General features: G+C 37.4%; 1 protein-coding gene across 9 annotated transcripts in view; it reads right to left on the bottom strand.

Annotated features, from left to right (window-relative positions):
- Positions 1 to 22,080, bottom strand: part of RGS7 (regulator of G protein signaling 7) — a 255,957-nt gene that overhangs the window by 52,112 nt on the left and 181,765 nt on the right. For all 9 annotated transcript variants that reach the window (XM_063151557.1, XM_063151561.1, XM_063151559.1 and 6 more), the window contains 4 exons: positions 19,213 to 19,264; positions 7,490 to 7,554; positions 5,690 to 5,766; positions 5,472 to 5,553 (listed from right to left, as the gene is read on the bottom strand). In XM_063151557.1, the coding sequence (XP_063007627.1) occupies positions 5,472 to 5,553; positions 5,690 to 5,766; positions 7,490 to 7,554; positions 19,213 to 19,264 (276 nt within the window). The remainder of the gene's footprint in view (positions 1 to 5,471; positions 5,554 to 5,689; positions 5,767 to 7,489; positions 7,555 to 19,212; positions 19,265 to 22,080) is intronic.

Below are 22,080 nucleotides of genomic sequence, written 5' to 3'. Positions count from 1 at the left end.
ATTCCAGTATTGCACAAGGAAACTTGTTAAATTTTTCCATTTTCTTGCCCCTTTGCTAAGTACTTAGATTCAATATTGCTTTCTCAATAGTTTTTTTACCACAAAAGGCAGGAAGCTGCTGTTTTACAGATTCCATACAGAAGAAATTGAGGTTATTCACTTGAAAATAAGTGGCAACAGAAAAGTCTAACACATCTCTGAAAAAGCTGATGGCAAATACAGGTGACATTTAGAAATTGATTATATGCCTTTTGACTTATACGAAGATCTTTGACAAAATGCTTTGGATTAAAGGAGAAAATTTATTTCCCACAGATACAAAGATCAGTGTATAAACATTGCACTTATAAAAAAATTCCTTATACTTACTTCTTCAGGTCATTTTCCTAGTTTCACAGAGAACTGGGTCTTACTCAAAACCATATTGTCATATCATTTTTCTTGGTGTCCTTCCACCATCTCATCAATTAACTATCTCACAGCTTGTTACCTCTCAATTTTAACTTCCAAAAATTCGTCTTGTTCTTGCAAGAAACTTGGCTTCTTTTTCCCCATCTGCCTCACCTTTTCTCAAGTATTAGACTAAATTAAAATGCTAAATAATGTGCGTACAAAATCTTCTACAAAGATCTTAGATAGCAGGCCAGCTAGAGGGCTTATAAATTAGTGCCTCAATTACATGCAAGTATGGATCATAAACATTACAACCATTTTTTGAAGTTAAAGCGTTTAACTTGGTTTTTGTTTCCTTACCAGAAGGGCAATTATCTGAGAATGACAACTCCTGGTTTGGCTGCATTCCCTGCCTCCTGTAGAGGTAACTCCCTTGTAAGGATATATGGTCAAACAGGTGCAAAAGAAGACATGAAAACTATATGTGTATATATCACTAGAGAAGTTGGATGGCATGATTCACATTTGCTTTCTGAAGACATCTATATATTTTTTGAAAATATTATGAAAAAGCAGAGTTCTCTGGCTCTGCAAGTGACTGGCCCAGAGAAGTCTAGCACTGAGTGTGAAATGCAGGCATGCACTGTCCTATCCAATGCACTGTTTTGACAACTCTCTGAGGCTGATCTTGAAGGACAGAACGAAATAATTATTAAAATACAGAAGAACCCACTGCCTGGCTCTCAACTCCTGGTAATGTTACCTGCCAGGTCAGGTGTCAAGGGTCATGTTCAGATCACTAAAAACACAATTAAAAAAAAAAGAGAAAATTAAATTAATGGACATAGAGTCTCATTAAGAGAGAGAGAAGCAAAAAGTGTGGGATATGTGACAAATTATAAAATATTTGAAGAACACTGTTTTCCTAGTTTGGTGCTAGGAAGCAATGGCAAGGAGCACCCAAATCCAGACATATTCGCCCCAGATACTTCTCTGTCCTGTATTAAATCACACAAAATACTGTTATTGTTTTTCATAAAATCACAGAATCATCTAGGTTGGAATAGACCTTGAAGGTCATTAAGTCTGATCCTTATCAATATTTTATATTCACTTTTTCCCAGAGAACCAAAATAATCACCATAATCGAGCAAAACAGTAACAGCAATGGGAATAGAAGTCCTGTGGATTGGGTTTAACCAAGTTAAAAATGGCAGAATAAAAGAACCGGCTCACACTTTGACTCATACTCGTGCTTTATCAAATCACACTATGACTAAACCACAGCCAGTGTTTAAACTTTGAAGAGGCGCACATGACAATGCAATTTTCTAGCACATCTGTTGTGTATTTCACATCTTCATTTTAAAAACAACTGCACAGAAACCTGCTAAGTGTGACTGTAATACAACCAACACAGACTGATGGCAAAGGCATCGGACAAAAAGAAATGCTTTTTCAAGTTTTCACAGTTACAAAGTACACAGGTGACTTTCAAAGAAAAGGATACTTCCCCCACTATCTTCTGAATTAATGTGAATCTCAGCAAGTATCCAAAAGGATTTTTTTATTATGGCCATATTATTTCATTAATATATAACTCAGGAAGAAAAATGAATAATTTGTAGCAGCAAGACATCAGCTATCTTACTTGTTACCTAAAAGAGTTAATTTTAGAGTGAGCCACAGCTACTTTGCTCTGACTGTATTTAGTGTGGGTTTGAGAATGTTTTAGAGCATTTACTGCTTTAGTGCCTGTTTGTCCCTTTTTAACAAGTGTAAGTTTATGGAGTTTAAAAAGAGATAATAATTCAGAAAGGATGAAACAAGCTCTCTTTGAAAGACTTTAATAAGGAGCATGACATTTCTTTTAGAGCAAAAGCAGCTTCTCAATTTCTTTTTTCTAGAAGTAACTCACTTCCCCAATTTAGCCTGATTTGTTATTGTTTCTGACTAACACCTTAATCCTCCTAACCAATTTTTTACCTATTTCCACACTGTTATCAACAGAAGTTTCAAAATTATGAAAATAATACATTTTCTAGGTAGGTGAAAAGAAGAGAAAGATTTTCAAGATGTGTTTACTGTGCCATCAACAAGAGAAATGCATCACTTATGTGAATAATACTAATCTCAGACCTATGCCAGATACTGGCTCTACCTTGGAAATAACAACATGGACTTTCTCCTAGGATTGCAAGGGACTTTATACAGCTCTCCCTGACACAAATTTCCATGTTTTTACTATGGCTGGTATCTGAACTAGTAAAACTAAATATGGTTTGGGATGTCCTTGCTGGCTGCAGTTATCTACAGCTGAAGCTCGGCCATACTCTTTAACTGCAAGCTAAGATCTTTCTGCATAAAGCAGAAATTGGGATTTACAGAAATGACCAAGATTGCACTCCCACATACATACCCTGAAATACACATAACAACCCCCACTCCTCCCCCCCCCCAAAAAAAACCAAACCACAACACCCCCACAGGGAAACAGCAATTACATAAACATTGGAATGGAAACTAAACAGTGAGATAACAAAGCTGTTCTCTTAACTGTCTCTGAGAAGAAAATTGGGCAGTAGATGATTATTTGAATAAACCTTTCCAAATCAAATTTCTCTAGCTTGTCTCCAAGCATCATCTCAGTCTGAAGACCCAGGAAAAATTATGGACCAGCAAATCCAAAGTAACAGTCATAATGACTTTCAAGAATTTGTCTGTTCCTCAGACTGTGGCATAAATCTTCTAGAAATTCTGCAATCACCTACAGGCTTGCCTTTGACTTGGACCTATGAAACAGTGCTGCTTTTTGAGGCAAATCCTTTTCACATGTCAAACCTTGGCTAATTTTCCCTTTTAAACCTATGAGTCATAGTGACATTTCTGATACCTAATCATCCTCTTTTTCTGCATCACCATTCTCCTGGCTCCAGTGCCATACAGCTGTTCTCATGTCTCCCATTCCTGTAGTGCACTGCTGCACTGTCCTTTAGGAATGATGCCTTGCTTCCCTCTTCTACTCCTTTCATCAACTCACAGTTGAAATACAATTCAAATTTAATATTCATAGTTTATGCTTTTCATGTAAAGCTTCTGTATCAGTACTGTATCTGGGTAAGTAACCAACATAGCAATTAAGCAACTAAGGACCAGGATGCCTGCAAGAAAACCCCCAAAAAATATTTATTTACTCACCTTCAACCCACCAACCAAACAAAATTAATAAAACATTAGATCCTCAAAACTTGTTTTCAGTAAAAAAAAAATTACATTGGAGTGGATTTTGAACTATGTTGTCACTGCCCCTAGCCTCTGAACTTTTATCAAAAGGTGAAACACTGTACATAAAAATAAGCTTTATATTATACACAGATTCTTATCCAAAGATCACCTTAAAAAACTGTTAAAAAAATTTAGTTCTCCAGAGTTGCAGTAGCATTTCTGTAATTTTTTGGGAGGCCTTTTGGAGGCTTGAAAATCCATTACAAATTGAAACTAGCTCTAGCATCACCCTCCTCTTTTCAGTCTTTTTGTGTTTTATCTTTTGTTCTTTTCAAAAGAAGCTTCTGGATTTTACTGTGACAGTAAATTTATAATGGTGTTTTTAAAAATAATATTATTTCACTGACTCTGGAGAGGAGATGTTTAACCAAAGTATGAACCCCTCCATTCATCTATTTATATCTTCTAAAGCCAGGAGCCTACATTGCTGACTGTAAGCCAGTTTTTTGCCCCTGATATTTCCTAGGTATGTTTACAGCCAGATTAAAAACATCTGCTGGACTAGGCAGATTTATCCACAGTTCAGCCAAAGCTCTTAATCAGATTCAATTTCTTCTTGTCCTGGTCCCTTTTACTCCCTTGAAGCTTCAACAATGCATCTCTTCCAAACCTGAAAATAACATCTCATTCTCAGATTCAAAACCTTTAGATCCATTTCTGCAGCAAATATAAAAGCTCTCTTCACCTTCACAGGTCTCAGGTCCACAGAAACTTTGTGTTTATTCCCTATGTAGCTCCAACCTACATCAGATGGAAAATCACTTTCTGTTCTCCTTCCTTGTTTTATGTCAGTGATTAGACAATAATATCCCAGTCTTTTTGAATCTATTTCCTGTGGCTGGAATTTTTCACATCAAGTTATTTTTGCTATAAATCCTACCTAAAAATCCATTTCTTCTATGACCACTTCACTTCCACAGTTGCAAATGTAAGCTGACCATGATCAATTTATTATTTTTTATTTAAACTTTCTCATTGCATTCTATTCTTCCACACGTGTCATCACCTAATTTTACTTCCCCCACTAAAAGTAGCTTTCCCCAGTGTCAGAGCAAAATATATAGTTCATATATGATTTCATTGGTAATGATACCAAACTGCACAAACAGGAAAGGAAAGCTCAATTCTAGGTAAGGGAAACCAATATTTCCCTGTAGTAAAGCAAAAAAAAAAAAAAAAAATACAGTTTAATTGGAATTATTGAAATAATTGACATTCTTTTTCACAATTTTAGCACTCAAGTATAGTTGAGTATGTAAGAAACTTTCTTTTTTAAACCTCTGTTTCAGATGGACTTTGACAAAGAACTCAGACAAATCTTGTTTAGACAGTGACTCCCACAGCTCAAAGCCAATATTTAATCTTTATGTATTTCAAAAATAGCTTGGCAGCATAACTGGAATGAAGTTAAAAGGCTTAGCAAGCAAAAAAGCAGACTAGAAAAGAAAAATAGTCAGACTTATTTAAGAGTATTTTTAGTTATGCTGATAATTTTGGTTGTGTGACTCATACCCAGGAAACCTTTGAGATGATAATAGTCAAAGACAGGTACTTTTTGATTCAAGAAACCAGGCACAACACATCTATTCACTGCAAATCGTGAGCTGGATGCAGACACATCTGAAGTCTGCAATACCAGATTCATATAAACTCAAGATCCTTAAAAGAGGGAGGCAAGCCCCAGCCCCTCACCCTGCTGCTGTTTCACTTGTGCCCAGGCCACGCCAAAGCTGCAGAGAAGGTGGCATTTCAGCAGCCCTGCTCACAGACCCCGTGGCCCCAGCAGCACTCACCACCGGACGGTGCACATCCCAAAATGCTCGCTCCTGACTGTCGAGAATCTTCCTCTCTATCTTGTCTCTCTTCTTGTCAACCCTGGCAATGTCATAGCACATTTAAAAGAAACAGCGTCAAAGACCGACATTTTTAAACATAAAATGTGTCCAACCACTTCCCCCCCCCCTCAAAAAATCATTCTAAATGAAAACTGCTCATCTCCAAAGGAACTTACTTTGCTTGTGCTTCAGCTTGCATAAAAATAAACTCCCATTTCCGAGCAAAAGCTCTCTGTAGCCTGGCCAAACTCTCCTGCAAATACATCACAATTTTAGTGGGTTAGCTTACTCCTTAATAGGTTCTGGCTTTATCTGTCCCTCCTCTCCTCACCTCCCCCTCAGCAAAACGTAATACAAGTCATGATATCTGTGTCAGTGTAAATGGACCTTACTTATCTGATACAAAGTTTGTTCTTGCCACCCAATGAGATGGTATACTTTTGAATGCCTCGACTATTTTAGTTTTGAAACTCTGATAAAAAGGGTAGATGCACCCTTCAGCAGAACATGGGATTTCTGAAACGTTTGTATATACTGTGTGCTACCTTAGCAATTTTGAAATAGTACAAAGAAACATCCTTGTTTTGAAAGTATGTAACAATGAGAGATAACAGCAGCTATGTCCATTTGGATGATCCAAATGACAATTCTTCATCAGTCATCCATGCAAATGGTTTCCACTGGACAGTGTTGGCTGCCATTTTTGGTAGTATAGTCAAACCTCCACAGCTATCCTCATTTTTAAAAGTACAGACTATAGTTCTTCAATACTGTACAGGAAATGTATCTATTCTGCAGCCTACTAATAATAACAGGAAGAAGAATTATAAAATCATTGCAAAATTCTTTCTTCCATTGATGACGGAACATTTTCACAGTCTCCAACAGAGCTTTCTAAATCTCTTCCCAGCTTAAACAGCATGTATGCAGTCTTCTTAACAAAAGTGTTATTTTGACTATATTTCTATGCATTGCAAACATATCTCTGTACCATAATCACTGAGAATGAACACTACAGAAAGAGAAGAGCAGACTTTCTCGAGATCTTGTCAATACCAGAACAGGCTCTTATGGATTGTACATTGAAGGGGAGTTTTCTAAGGCATGTGAATATAAAATTATGCATGTCCCACAGCGCAGTACACTGAAAAACAAGCTTGTGCCAAAAGAAGCAATGCAGTGTGTCAGCATGGTGCTGTGGCTGGAGTGTCTGGTGTGTTGAGAGGCCAGGCTGACTACCCTGCTATCAGGTCACAGCAGCACAGCTGGACAGCTTTCAGCCCAGAGACAGGGCTGTTCATGAATTTTGTGTTGACAGATTCATGAAAAATTCAGGAATTTTTGGGGGTAGAGTTGGAATTCGAGCCATCTCTCTCCTTATTTAATGCTATCCTCATCAGCTAATCCAACTCTCCCTTTTTCAAGCTCTTCCTGGCCCCAATTATCTTACCTTGCCCAAGGCACAGCACAGCTGTCAGGGAGTAGGAATGCCTCTAGTCTGAGCCTCTTTGCCTCTCATCTAGCTGATGGGAAAAGGCTCAAGTGTCAGTATCCCTTATAAAGAATGAGATTCACATTTCTACATCTATCGAGAGCTTTTGGAAATGTTGTCAGGGATCCTTTGTTCAAACCTTAGATGCTGTAGAGAACAACTGCTTCCAAACACTCGTGGTGCAGCTGGGATTTGTGAAGTTATTTGTGATCCTGGCATGGGGATCTGAGCAGAGTATGATTACAGATGGACTGTATTCTCAACATTTGTCCAGTTAGCCTTTGGTATCATCTCTTAAATGGTGTTTGAGAGATGATAGTGAAGGCTAACTGGACAAGCTTCTTCCAGCTTGTTAGACCCACAAGCTGGAAGAACTGGATAACTAATAGATTTTCACACATAATGCCCATAGTTCTCATGCTTCACATTATTTCACAGGCTCATCAGGCCCAGCAGAAAAATTTACTTTTTCCCAGGTACTTACAGCTTCATAGTCTGCTAGTTCTAGCCTTGCTTTGTTTTGCATTGTCCGCTTGCAGAGGTAAACAGCTGGAACAGAATAAAATAAACAGAATTTGCTACTATCTCACAAACATGGCAGATGAGAAATTAAAGCTTCATGTCTGGCTTAAGGCTAGCTTTTTTGTTTGATTTCTCCCTTTGTTCTAGAAAGCTTTAAATATGGGATCAAGGCTACCAGGATTGTAACTGAAATGATGGATCAGATACATAGGTTCATTAAATAATAATAAAATCTGCTTTATGCAACAGACATCATGTGCAAAATTCATGAGGTACTTGAGGTCAGGGTTTTTTAATGGCCAGGGAACTAGCACATTAAAGAAAAATGGCAAAGACATTTTTCAAACTGTCTGTGTATAAATCATAATGCATAAGAGTTTCAGCAGGAGCTGCTGCTGTATTAGTCAAACAGGACTGTAAGAACACAAATACATGGTTTTATTTATTTTGAGTCTATATTTAGAAAACACAAACTTTCAACCTAAGAAGATTTTAGCTAAAAAATAATTTTAGATAAAACTCATGTCTCATACAGATTAGTCTGTTATAACCAATACTTAAACTAGAAAATAATGTGAGACTAAAAAATGAAAAGAAAGCATCATCTGCTACATATGAGAAAAAATATTCTTTCATTTATTTTCTAAATCCAAAAAATCCTTCAGAAGACCTGTCCTTCCTCCACTTCATTTAGACAGAATGCAGAATCTTTATTAATAAAATGGTAAAGTACATTTTCAATAGACCTTATTTAGCAGCAAATACTTTCCAAAAAACTCTGAATATTTTACAGATTCCCCCACCAGTGAGACAATGAGTGCAGTACAATTCCTAATCGGAATTGTATCCTAATTCCTACCCACTTCATTACTTCAGAGCACTGCTCATGTGAGATGGATGAATCTTTTGATCAGATTAGGTGATAAAACCTTAACTTATCTCCACAATCAGCAAAAAGAGCCCATAGTCGCTGGTTGTGCTTAGGAATGTTCCTACTGCCAGCTGGTCTAGTACAGAAGCAAAGACTCTCTGGGAAATAACTTCACACAGGAACTTAATTCTTCCTAACTAGGAAGAAGGATGTGCTCATCTTACATCTAGGTTTGAATATTAAGTTAGTCAACCCAAATATAATTTAAGATGCCATGGAAATATTTATTCCTGACAAGACACCTGCAAATGCATGCAAACCCACTGCAGTGAATGCTCTTTTAGTTGAATTGATTACAAGCACTTCTACCTGCAGTTAAAGGTGTTACTTGATGTAAAATGAGTTATATTTTAATGCAATTTTTGTTTTTTCTTCCCCTCCTCTTTTTGTGTGTATTATTTGGTCTACTTTGTTTCATAATATTTCACTCTCCAGTCTCATAAGAAGCCATGGTCTCTTTCTCTATTGCCTGCTCCCCCCTCCAACCCCTCTGGTTCCAAGGCAGTTTCTGTGTCCACAAAATCTACAAAGACAGATCTAGATCCACGTCACACACAGCAGACAGAGAGTTTCTATAGCTTTCATGCATTGTAATATATTATACACTTACACTAATGCATTGGCATGCATGCTGAAACATCACAAAAAGATGAGGGGATGAATTTAGGACCCTTTGTACCTAGGCTGCATTCACAATTAGTACACTGGTAAGAGATTCTTGAGGAGAGAGAAAGTCTTTGTCATTTTGCTTCTTTTAAGGTGAAACATTTTCCTCTTTTCCTTCAAAATTGGTTTTTTCATTGAACAAGAAAAAAAAAAAATCTAAGCCCCTTGTAAATATTAGCAATAAAATACACACTTTATATAATGTGTAGACAGTTCTGAGAATTCCAGGAGTCAAAATTTTCTCTACCAATTTAATACCAACTGAACAGAAACAATAAAAGCTCCCTGTTCCTGCACTTGATCAAAACTTGTAAAGCACATTCTTATAGTCCCAGTGCAGACACTTTTAGTTAGTTTAGCACTTCCTTGAGTCCCATTGTGGGCAAATTTTGGGATAATATTTCCTGCTACTCCTACAAAAATTCTTGTTTCAGAGGTAGCTGACTGCTCATCTTTCTGTCAGGATAGGTTGCATCAAAAAAGTATCTTCAGATAAGAGAGATTTCAACACCAGAGAAACAACCAGCAGGTCACCAGGAGATGAATTAGCTCAACACATTATTAATTTAACACTGTGTCTTCACTGTGTAACTCTACTGCAGTCATTTTCCCTTCAGGGTTCTTTTAATGACCCTCTTTCCTCCCAGTCCATATAAAGATATTTGGTTTTCATTATGAGCACGACTTGGCCAAGACTCAAAAAATCATATTTATCCCTCAGACCCTTTTTGTTAAACTGAAATATCCAGATCCCTTCCCCTTCAGAGGAGTCTAATGGTTAAAACAGCTGTGGCTTGGATTCCTTATGCCAGAAATGTCTCCATGTGCCACTGTGAATAAGGTAGAATATGCCTAAGGAGAAATTACTGTTGTGAGAAATACAGCATATCCACTAGCGTAGGAGGAAAAAGTGCTGGAGGACATTCCCACTCTGACTCAATTTATTGCCATTGCTTTGTGCTAACAATTACATCCTATAAAAGTGCATGTTTGAGCCTCTATTCAACACCTAACTGTACTGCCACAAAAAGCTGGCAGCAGCTCAGGAATTTGTCTTCACCAGTATATGCTATCTATCATATTATTTGCCTTATCTGTAAAAAAATCAGTAGCAGGTTGGAAAGCAAGAAAGTGAATATCACCCTCATTTTCAGCCAGATCATTTGAAGATATAGAGTAGTGATGTTTTGTTCTTCTGACTTTCAGGACAATGACATTTGAAATATGGATTGAAATATGGTACCTTTCACAGGCACCACTCCTTTTCTGCACCAAATCACACATGGAGTAAGTGTACTTGTCCAGTAGTTGGACTTTGAGGATGTCAATCAATTTCCCTCTCAAAGCAGAGTCAGGATCTCCCAGGATTTCAGTGAATTACAGTGCCTGCTTTTCCAATCCCACATGTTGACAGTGCTTTTACAGCTTCACCAGAAGTGCAGCCTGCAGGAAGGATCTCCACCTGAAGCTCTCTATTTCTGTATATAGCTCTCTATTTATCTGTCCCACAAAGCTCCAGGCCAGGGCCCTCAGTGCACCAAGGAGTTGTAATTCCACCGAGGACCCCATCCAGGGGTTCCACTGAGGCCTGTACCCAGGAACTGTGCTCAAGCCTGCCCCTGGCACAGGCTTGAGTTGTGCTGTAGATAGATCTCTAACCAGCCCTGTAGCCTATCCATGCTGCTACCTCGTTCCTGCCTGCACTCTTGCCAACCTCAGTTCTTGCCTACCTGCCCTTGCTTGCCCCTCCCTGACAAGGGCGCTGAAAAATGCTCACCATGGGGATGAATGATATGCAAGGAACAGGGTCTGATTAATAACCTCAATTTGCTAAATATGGACTGCCTTATACACTTATTTTTAGAGCCAGTGTATTCTGATGGATTTTGCAATCAACATAATTGCCTCTACTAAAGTGAATTATATATTAGATGCTATAGCTTGTGCTTTGGAAGTGACTGATTACCATGAGCGAACAGATTCGCCAATAATTTTAAAGGCCGTATTAATTTGTAACATTTCATAATGAAAGATGGTCAGTGATGTTTATAAATGGGTATTTGAACAAGAAACAAGCGTTGAAATACACTCCTGTAGCTGTGGAGTAAACACAGTCTATTAGCTCTTGAAAATTCTGTTCAGGCATTCACAAAATGTGGGCAATCTGAGAGTTTCAAGTGAGACTACAAAGCCAGAGTTGCATAGAGGTTGCCTGTACTTTGCCTCTTGCAAGTTTTTAAACTGTCACATCCAAAAAAAAACCATTTTCATGGTTCGCTATTTGTTTCCTATTCTTGACAGTTGACTTGCATTTGAAAGCTCCTATGAAACCTCAATAGATTTTTTTCTTTAGATAAGATCATAGAGATTTATGACACATTTCATTCTAGGCTCAAGAAACTGGACTGAGTACACATTATATTACAGTTACTAAAAAAAAAAAAAAAAAAAAAAAAAAAGCACAAAAAAGAAAACCCCAGAACTTTCACCACAGTGGAGCAAAGGCCACAGCTAAATTCAATGGGAATTCAACTGGGCCTCTGAAGACCACAGACTATGGCACCTGCACCCTCCCACCATGTACACAAACTCCTTCCATAACTGTGCCAGTGCCAGTGGGGTCACAGCAGGATTCACACAAGTGTGCTTTCACTGAACATTCATTATCTCCACTGAGGCCAGGCTAAATTTATGTACTCCCTGAGCCAAAATCCTGTTTTCAGAGCCAGTGTGTATAAGCCTAGTCTGTATCTAAAGAGCAAAGAAAATAGCAAGCACTGCAAGGTCTAAGGGTTTCAAAGTGCCCTGCAGGCAGACAGTTCTCCCTCCATATGCAAGTGCCTGCTTCAGATGGAGAATTACAGGACAATCAGCACAAAACATGACTGCAGGATGGAAAGCATGAAATTAACTCTTTTATTTAAACATTGGTATTTCTAGGGCTATTTCATACCGTCTTTAGGTCACCTCTGCTCTTAGTCTATAGTAAAAAAATTGCCCTTAAAAACAGCTATTGAGTTTCACTTAGTCTTAAAAATGGGTCACCACAGAGCCCTGTGTATCTACCAAAGAACCATACTCTTTAAGTAAATGCTAATAAAATTAATTTAGAAGGAAGACCATGATCAGGTTTATTTGCATTAAATTGCCAAATCATCAAAACCTTAACACAAGTGTTATGAAACACTTCTCTCCATTTCTAGTCTTTACTCTTTGATCCTATTCTTTTCCCATAACACTTCAGGAAAGCAATTCGATTATAGATTTACACAAGCAGAGGACTTTTTTACATAAACAAAGGGCAAGAAAGAACCCAAATTTCAAACTACCAAAGATATCAAGAATTAGAAAAAGGCAAATTCATCTTCAATATACAGAAGTCCTCAGATGATGATGGCCTTGGAAAATCCTGCCAGGGTGACAAAAAAAACTGGTATGGGAAAAAGGTCACCCAAGATCAGACTAAGAATATCCAATTGTCAAATACAACTTAAATCTACATCCATTGAATCATTTCATGCTTCTTGATATTATCATAATGCTTTCAACTTTCCATTATGGTTATATATTCAGAGAGTCAGAAAGCCTACAGCTCCAGGGACAATGGGGCAGGAAAAGGCATGCAAAGTAGAACATGTCAGAGTGCCAGCATCGCTGCCTCCACACCCTTCTAACCTGGACCACCCACAGTGATGGGGACCTCAGCCTCAGCACTAAGATTCCATTAGGGTCAGCATTCAAATAGCCTCAGAGCCCACAGGGACCCCAGTGCTGGAGAAGAGGTGAGACATGCCACAGTGATCACAGCAGCGCACCAACACTGCCTCCTCCACACCTTCCTAATCTGGGACACTCGTGGTGATGGGATCAGGGGAAGTCACAGGAGGAGGGGCTGAGGTCCCTTGGCTTTTCAGCCTAGAAAAGAGAAGACTTAGGGGAGACCTCATTGCAGTCTACAGCTTAATTTTCAGAGGAAGAGGAGGGGCAGGCACTGATCTCCTCTCTGTAGTGACCAGTGACAAAGACAGAAGCTGTGTCCGGGGATGTTCAGGTTGGATACATGGAAAAGGTTCCTCACCCAGAGGGAGGTTGGGCACTGGAACAGGCTCCCCAGGGAAATGGTCACAACACCAGCCTGACAGAGTTCCAGCAGCATTTGAACAATACTCTCAGGCACATGGTGTGATTCTTGGGGTGCCCTGTGCAAGGCCAGGAGCTGGACTTCAATGATCCCTGTGATTCCCTTCCAATTCCTGACATTCTATGAAACTTATTTAGTTTACTCAACATAGAAACTTAAAAGCAATTAAAAAAATTCCAAGTTACATTTAGAAACATCAGAATTCTGTTAAGAAACTTTATTTTTATTTATAGGGGACCTAGATGCAGATTATCAATGCTTTCGAAACAGTACTGCAGAAAAATGTACTTGCATCAGTTACCCTTACTTATGTGTGCATACACGTGCATTGGCCAAACACATTTTCCATGCTCCTCATATTATGGGACTAAGTTACAATTTTTACAATTTAAGTTACAAAAGAATCATTCAGGTAAGCACAAAACTCTGAAGTGGTGAGATGACTGGAAATCCTTATCTGGAAATGCCTTCTGGTTACAGAGGCCTCATTGCAGTGATTTGTCAATGTCAGAATCAGCAAGGATCAGAACAAAATTCAAGGCCATGCTTGTTGAAGTGAGACTTTCATTATTTATATAACAGAGATAGCTTCTAATGAGTGAACAGTGTCTCTATGCAGAGAAATATAATGGTATATTAATTCAGAGTGGGAAAAAATACTATAGGTCACCTCTTCCACCTATCTGCTAATATAAGTGTACTTCCTAAAGCTCATTTGATTGGGTTCTACCCAGATTAAATTTTATGCATAGCAAGCACTGACACCAGTCACATTTTTCTTGAGAGGCTGTTATTCTTGGTAGACTTTAGTGACACTTAGTCCTGTCACCAAGATCTTAGTCAATATATTATGTATATATAACTTCCTAAAGGCAAGTCATTCACTTAAGGAGTCACAACTCAGTCTTAGAAACAGTTTAGTAAATTACTCTGTAGGAGTTCTGGTAGGAAAAGTCTGTTTCTTACTACACCTAGAAATCCAGAAAATTTTGAGAGATGAGTCCTTAACAGAGGGATCTGCATTAAGGACTTTAAAGAATTGATTGCAGGAGTCATTGCTGACATAGTCTGACATCAGCTGTAGAAAAATTGGGAACTGAGAATCAAGATTTGAGATTATAGAACTGCAGAGCTCTCCAGAAACCATTCACACATTCTTTGTAAATTCTCATGGCATGAATTTTAACAAATATTTTTATATATATATATATGACAATTTGTATCAAAAGTGCTTCTCTGCTACCAGTTTTGCCCCAAGCTATTGACTCATAGTTATGGGTTGATTTCCAGAGATGCTGAGAACATGCAGTGTTCCAGCAGAGTTCAGGTAAGCAATAGGGATCAGTATTTCTCAAATACAAATTGCTTACTAATATGCTGTTGCCAAGGAAATCCTTCCTGTGCATTTGGGCAATGAAAATATACAATGCATTCTCCACACAGTTCTTCCAAACAGTCACTCTATGGTAAAGGGTATAGAAAGACTAATGAGAGAGGAAATTCCTGGACTACTCAAATTTTCATAGAGGAATTTGAAACTAAGCATGGAAAACAAGCAGGCAAGAGACTCCAAAGAGAAAATTATATGAAAATTTTCAACATATGAAAAACACGATACACGACTGCAGTTACGTTTTGTGCAATATGTACTTTTTAGCATTACTGTGGGTTGGGGAGAGAGGAGGGAAACGAGCCAGGTGAAATGGCTCATGTTCAGAACAGAGCAGAAGAGAAAAAACATGGAGAGGCCTCTGTCAATTTATTTTTAAAGTATCTCATACTTTAAAAGGGAGCAATTAATTAAGACTTACCCCAACCCCCATGATCGCTCTAATTTCCTAGGAGATTGCCTTTGTAATACTTTGTAGTGACTTTACCTGGGAGGCTACTGAAAATATGTAACATTTGCAAAACTTGTCTTTCTTCACAGCAACAGAATTTAAGAAATTGCTTTGAAGACAGAGAAAAACAGTCTCATTTAGCATCACTTAAAGATCACATGGTCAAGTGCCCTTAAACTTATGTTGCATTATCAGTTATCTACTGTGTTCTCCATAACTCACCAAACTCACCAACATTCTGCAGTCCTCCTCCATTTTTAACTCATTTGAGAGAAATGCACACAAAAAAATTTACAATGCTCAAACATCCTGTTGCAACTATATAGACACAGTTGACTTTTTGTCTTCTAGTATGTCCAAACATTCTTAAGACTATAACTGATATGTCAAAGATACTTTTGGGTGCCCTCTGATAGTAGGGCACTATCAGCAAAAGTTCACTAGAGAAAATGAATAAAAGTTACTAATTCTTCTTATTTTATGTCTGAAATTCTTACAATCCTCTTACATTTTCACAAATATGTTAAATTAAGCCTAAAGAATTGAAAAAAAGACAAATTGCCATTTTGTTGTGAATGGAATTTTTCCCTAACATTTCATATTTTCTACTTATTCAAAAAAGAGGACAGTAATGGACTAAATGCCTCAAATTTGCAACAACTGTGAGTCACTAAACCTCCAAGAGAACCTGACAGGTTTCATTAGAACTGAGACCAAATGCACATGGAATAACAACATCATATGTGGCATTATATTTCCCCTTTCTGGGATGCAATTGTCTTACTAGCTCCTCTATTTAACTAATCCTTAATGACATGACCTGTTTATAATATGCCAGGAAAAAAAGAATCCACCAGTTACAAAATTGTATCTGTAACAAAAGAGAAGATAATTCCAAGCAGGTCACATGCTCAGCCACTAGCTATGCCTATTTCAAGAGCCAGTTTTTCTGAATTGAGATCCAATTCTCTTTGTCCCAAAACTTAAACACAATTCAGGAACATGACTTAACTCACAGGTAAAAGCAAAGTTATTTGAACTACTCTAGCCTTAATAATAGTAGTTGTTATCATTATTACTTATTTTCACTAACATAATCACTCTAAAACCAATGGGGTTCTACAAAGAACAACATGTTCTGCCTGGGTGGACTCCAAGACATATGGCAGTAAAACAGGACTTCAACAGATGGAACTTAAGGACCTGCCTTTGTAAAAATTATTCGCAATTTGAGGAATCTCTCTTGACAACACTTAAAGCATGATTTTCAAGAAAAAGTAGGAAGATTTTCAGCACTTTAAGAAATTTGACTGTTTCTCAGCTACCTCAGAATGATCATGGTCAATATTTTGGAAATTACAATCAAAAGGCTATTTTCCATTTTGACATAAAATAACTTAATCCAAGCCCTCTTTTTGCCAGCATGACGTAGCAGTGCACTACAGCTTTATTATCAGAGTGTGTCTGTGGTTTTGTGACATATTGGAAGATTCTGTTTGTAGATCTTTTTCAGTTACTTTCCACAGAAAAATATTTTTTAAGCCAAATAATTGCTATTACAAGCCCATATAGATCAAATTATATTTTAGAGAAGATATTAACATGTTACACAAATATGTAAGGATTATTTTTTTCTTATTTAGTTCTGGCAATAAACTAACACACAGTATCTCAATCTCATTTAATTTCTTGTTTAAGATTAATTATTTTCCTGGCAGTATGCTACATTCTGGACAGTAGCTCAGTTATGGATGAGTAAAGATGAATGGTTAGGATTAATTTTTAAATTAAAATAAAATTCTAGAGTATTTCCAATGGCTAGTTAAAATAGGTTAATGGCAAAGAAATTTATTTGCCTTGTTAGTAATTTTGATCAAGGACGATTACAGAGAGGTTGCTTTTGCTGGTGTTGAGAGACTTCTAATGCCTACCACAGTCAATAATTTTAGAGGGCACAGTTTTAAGCTCGTTCAAGACAAGTCCATGAAATTGGTAGCACTACACAGCACCATAATGCATGACAAGTATGAAATGCATTTGCATATCTGTAATAACATAAATTCTATGTACTATATTTTCCAGGAAATAACAATTACCATGAAAATCTGCAGAATGTGCAAACCTACTTTAGATTTATTTTGGTTCCTTAAACATTTTGATTAAATATATTGATTTTCCTGCATTCCTCTGATCACCATTGTTTACAAGGGAAATCCTAATTTCTGGGATTTGGATGACGCTAACCTAATAAGAACATTATTGAAAAGGTGCCTTAAAAGTTTATTTTCCTGCAAATGCCCCAGCATTATCCCGCTCTGGTGACGCACCGTCCCCTTTGGTAGCTCCAGCACAATGCTCTGGCCCTGCTGCACGGAGAGGCTGTGGGTCTGTTTCATACAGGATTGCACTTCTGGCTCATGACACTGAAGGAGCAATGTGACAGCAAGATTGGGAGATTTGCTTCCCCTTCCTCGTCCCCTCTGCCACCAAAGAGCTTACCTCAGCAACTGAAACATATTTAAATCTCAAAAGCCCTGAAATGAGTAAATGTACTGTTCAAAAAAAGCACCTCCCTGCATGATGAAGACGCTGATTCCAAGTTTAATTCTGTATTCCTGGCGTGCAAACCTGGACACATTATACAAGATTTCTACTTACTAAGGTTTATCATTCATTGACCAATCCACTGATCAGGTATGACAGGAAGTTAGTATCTCCTACTTTAGAATAAAGGACAGTAATATAAACTTTCTCAGCTTGATCCTAAATTCAGACATGGTAAGCATGTAATTATGTATTAAAACCATGCCAGTAACATGATGCATTAGAGCTGAAGAACTCAATGTCTCTTAAACCAGTTAATTACTTGCTGATCTTTAACATATTAGGGGACTTTAATGAAGTAATAAATGGTAAATCAATCATTTTTCCTTCAGTGACTATTTTCCTCATACAGAGTGGTTAAGCACACACATATGGTAACAATCCCTCTTCCTTGGGAGCTTTCAGTAACTATTTGCTGGACATCTTCAAATATCAGTGAAAAATTGAACACTTTTCTACTCCAATAGGATGAGGAAACTGTCACATTTTCAAACTATACCTTGGAGAGATGCAGCTCTGCTGAGAGTTTCGGCTTAAAATTACTTTATTTGGCAATGTATTTGAAATTAAACTAAGCCTGCTCTAAAAAGGAAGGAAGAATTTATTGGAACCATCCATCCTGAAGTCTTTGGCTCCCAAGGGCAGAGAATCCAAATTACAAGTGAACACTCACCTACATTTCTGAAAAACTGTAAAATGAGATATTCATGGTCTGAAGTTTTGAGAACATAACCTATCATGTACATGCTCAGTTACCTGGTCTTCAGATGAGCTCAGACTTACAGTTTGGATTAGAATGAACAGGAGGCTGCTCATAGATACATTTTCTTTAAAAATTAGGTCACTATTTGAGTACAGAAGAAACTAACTTTGTTATAATTTTTAATAATATATTTTCCTAATACATTGCTACCTATTATCCTCAGATTTTGCTGTCTAAGCACACATCAGTAATTACAATATATACTTTACTGATAAACTCCCAAGTCACATATAAAAAAGAAACTGTATTTTCCAATACAGTTCATATTAGAACTGTATTAGTTTTCATAATCAGTAATTTTCCACATGGTGTATATTGGAGATAAGAGTTTTAAACTAGTCAAATCTTTGGTTCTCAAACTCATAATAAGCATTGCACAACCATCAATAAAGTCTCCTCTGCTTCACTGAGATTCTCTCATTGTAAATAATTACACTTGCTGGAGCAAACAGAGAATATAAATAGTAAGGTAGGTTTTGATGACTCTTGACTTTTGGGGCTTGGGCTCTTTTCTTTTTTCCTCAGATCCACTCCAAAATATGACTTTGATAAGCTTCTGACAAACTTTGAAAAAGGTAGCAACATTTTCATTTTAATATCAGTAGTTCTTGCACAGGAATTACATGACATATAATTATGTTTTAAACAGTGGGATGGTGAAACAAGACAGATTGCTGCGACACATTCATTAACCAAATGCATAATTTCCAAAAGAAATAGGAAGTATTTCTACACTGACCATAATCTGTGTTTTCCGGCTCCCAACAATTTGATGGCCAAAAATAGGGTGTCTATAGGCAAAAAAAAGAAGTAGGAAACTCAAGTTAGACAATACAAGCATTATACAGTCCGTGAATTGTTACTGGTTTTCAGAATAATTTTATATTTTTGGTAGATCTATTAAACTGTTAACTTGACATTTTTGACTTTGGCATCAGAACAGAAAATTACATTTGTACACCTGTTTATCACGCTAGACATTGAAAAAGAAATTACATTGAAAAAGAATGACATTGAAAAAGAAAAAAAAAAAACTGGGGTTTTTGTTCTCAAAGTTAAGGGAACAAAATCCACAAGGCTAGATAATGGGGTTGTCTTTTACATTTTCCCTAGAAATACATCTCTCACATGCCCTGGAGAATCAGGTTTAGAGTTATAAAGACAGAAGACGCTTTGAAATTCAGTCAGTTCTTGATTTTTGAGAGTTTTCATTCACAGATTAATATTCAATTATCTTTCCCAGGTGTCATTTGTTTAACAGTGCCTCTAAAAACATCCTGTTTTCCCAAAGACATCAACACCTCCTTTTTAATAATTGTTTACTTGGTTGTGATTTGAAATGTGGAGTTTTTTTAAGGGAAAGACAAATTATCAAAAACTACTTCGACACTATACTTATTAAGGCTGTGCTACATGTATTGTTCAAAGAATTCACTTCAAACAAATGGAGAATATAAGACTGTATAGATATTTTCATACAAATGACTTCATTTTTAAAATCACAACTTTTGGTTAAAATGGATATTATTATAGCATTTTTATAGAGCACATAATCCCCATACAGGCCATTCACTTAAGAGTCAGACTCAATGATCCCTGGAGGTCCCCTCAAATTTAGAATATTCTGTGACTGAGTCACGCATCTATACATAAACATATACACACAGCTACAGAGAATTACATAATATTTGAGCAGTTGAATGCAACTCATTAAATGTGTGAAGTAGTTTGAGTGGTATTTCAAAACACAGGTAGTCCTTCAGGAAAACCTTCTGCTTTACTTTCTATCTCTTATTGTTTTTTTCTCAAAAATCTCCCAGCTGCAAAAATGGAAACCTCTTTGCTGCCCACTTCCCTTCAAAACTGTTTTAATGTTAATCTGGAAACCAACAGGGCTGAAGGGTGACACATTCACAGCAATTGTCAAATTAAATATATATTGTGAAAAATCTCTTGGTTTTGTAACATTGACACATCAAATTTAATAGAACCAATTTAGAACTTGTTATTTATCAAGCAACAGCAAGGAGCTAAAGGATAAAAAAGGAACTATCACAAGCTAACTTCAAAGGCTAAGATGGGTTTCTTAAAAGCCATTTGGTATATTTTAAGGGACCAACAATAAGTAATTCTCCAATCAACCATTCCTTCACAGTGCCACTGAAATCAAAGTGACCAGTAGAAGCACATATGAGCACAAATAGAAAGAAGATTAACTCCTAAAGAATGAATTGCAGTACTCAGCACATTTTGGAGAAGCAACTATAAAATTTAAAAGAGTGATTCATATAAAGCAAAAAGTCACCATCATTGAAATATATAGTTTACAAACTCAGGAAGTGAGAACAGTCCTTCCTTAGAGCACAAAATGTAAATCCAGAGAGGCCCAAGAAGAAAAGCACAGCTACATTATTTCTCTGCTAAAAGGAAGATTAACCTCTGTTTACAGGTTCAAGTAGAGCTTCTGAAAAAAGTGTGTAGTGAGGGTTACTAAATACAGAGAAGCCATATCTGCTCAAGCAGCTCTCCAGCTGAAACTCCCAGTTGTGGACATACTTGCTGCAAAGTCCATGTTAAAGCCCCTCATGCATCCGTAGGATTTCTCATGACAAATTGCATATACTCTCATCCCAGTTGAAATTAAAAACAAATTCCATCTTCTGACTTAAGGAAAAATCCCAAAGGTTACTTTCAGCACTCATTTCACAGCAGGCTATGAACAAATACTATATATTCACAACTATGTTAGTGATGGTGGAGGAGGACTCTGCTGTTTCATACATAAATGGAAAGCTATGTGTGGCCAGAGTACTTTTTTCAGCATTTAGTTTAAATAACACATTAAAATTTTACTGAAACTTGCACTTTGGGGGTGAAGCAGTGTGGACACTAAACACAATATTGGAAAGGGGACATGATCTTCAGTGTTGTGAAATGCCGTCACTTTGGCTCGCTAGGAGGCAGAGGTGACCAAGGCTTTTCTGAAGGATAAAAAGGTGCAACCTAAATGTGGAGAAGAGATTGAGGAAAAAGCAGAAAATAATGTGCTGGCTACTAAGGATGAGTGTAAGCGTAAGTGTAAGGAGAAAAAAGCAGAAAAGTTAAAAAAGAACATGAGTTTTAATTAGCAAAGCACACGATAAGCCATATTAAAAGGTTTCAAAGATGTGTGACAGGGCAAGAAAAAGAGAAACCCCAGTAAAAGGCAGACATTGCAAGATGAGAAAGGGGTTCAAATAACAGCTAGTACAGATAAGTACAGAAGATCATTAAAAGCCTTCCTTGTTTGAGTCTGCAGAAGGAGGAGATGGTGGGCAGACAGAGGTCTTTCACAGAGGCATGAGGTCTCCTTGCCGAGGCTCTGAGCCGGGCAGGCAGCAGCTGTCTCTGCTCTGACCCCTCTGGGATGCGTTTAATGGGACTTAGAGAAGCGCAGCCCATGGCTCAGCACTGCAGCATGGCCAGGGCTGGCCCCCAGCCAGCTGCCTCCCAGAGGGAACAGAGTTCAATTCTGCCTGCAATCAGCTCTGCCAACATGCCCAAAATTAATTTGGACACGGAGATAAAGCTACAGGGCAAAGCACAGGGCAAAAAAAATTTCAGAGAG

This window comes from Melospiza melodia, chromosome 3, assembly GCF_035770615.1.
Source record: "Melospiza melodia melodia isolate bMelMel2 chromosome 3, bMelMel2.pri, whole genome shotgun sequence".
Taxonomy (NCBI): Eukaryota; Metazoa; Chordata; class Aves; order Passeriformes; family Passerellidae; genus Melospiza; species Melospiza melodia.
This window is presented reverse-complemented; position numbering and strand designations above follow the sequence as displayed.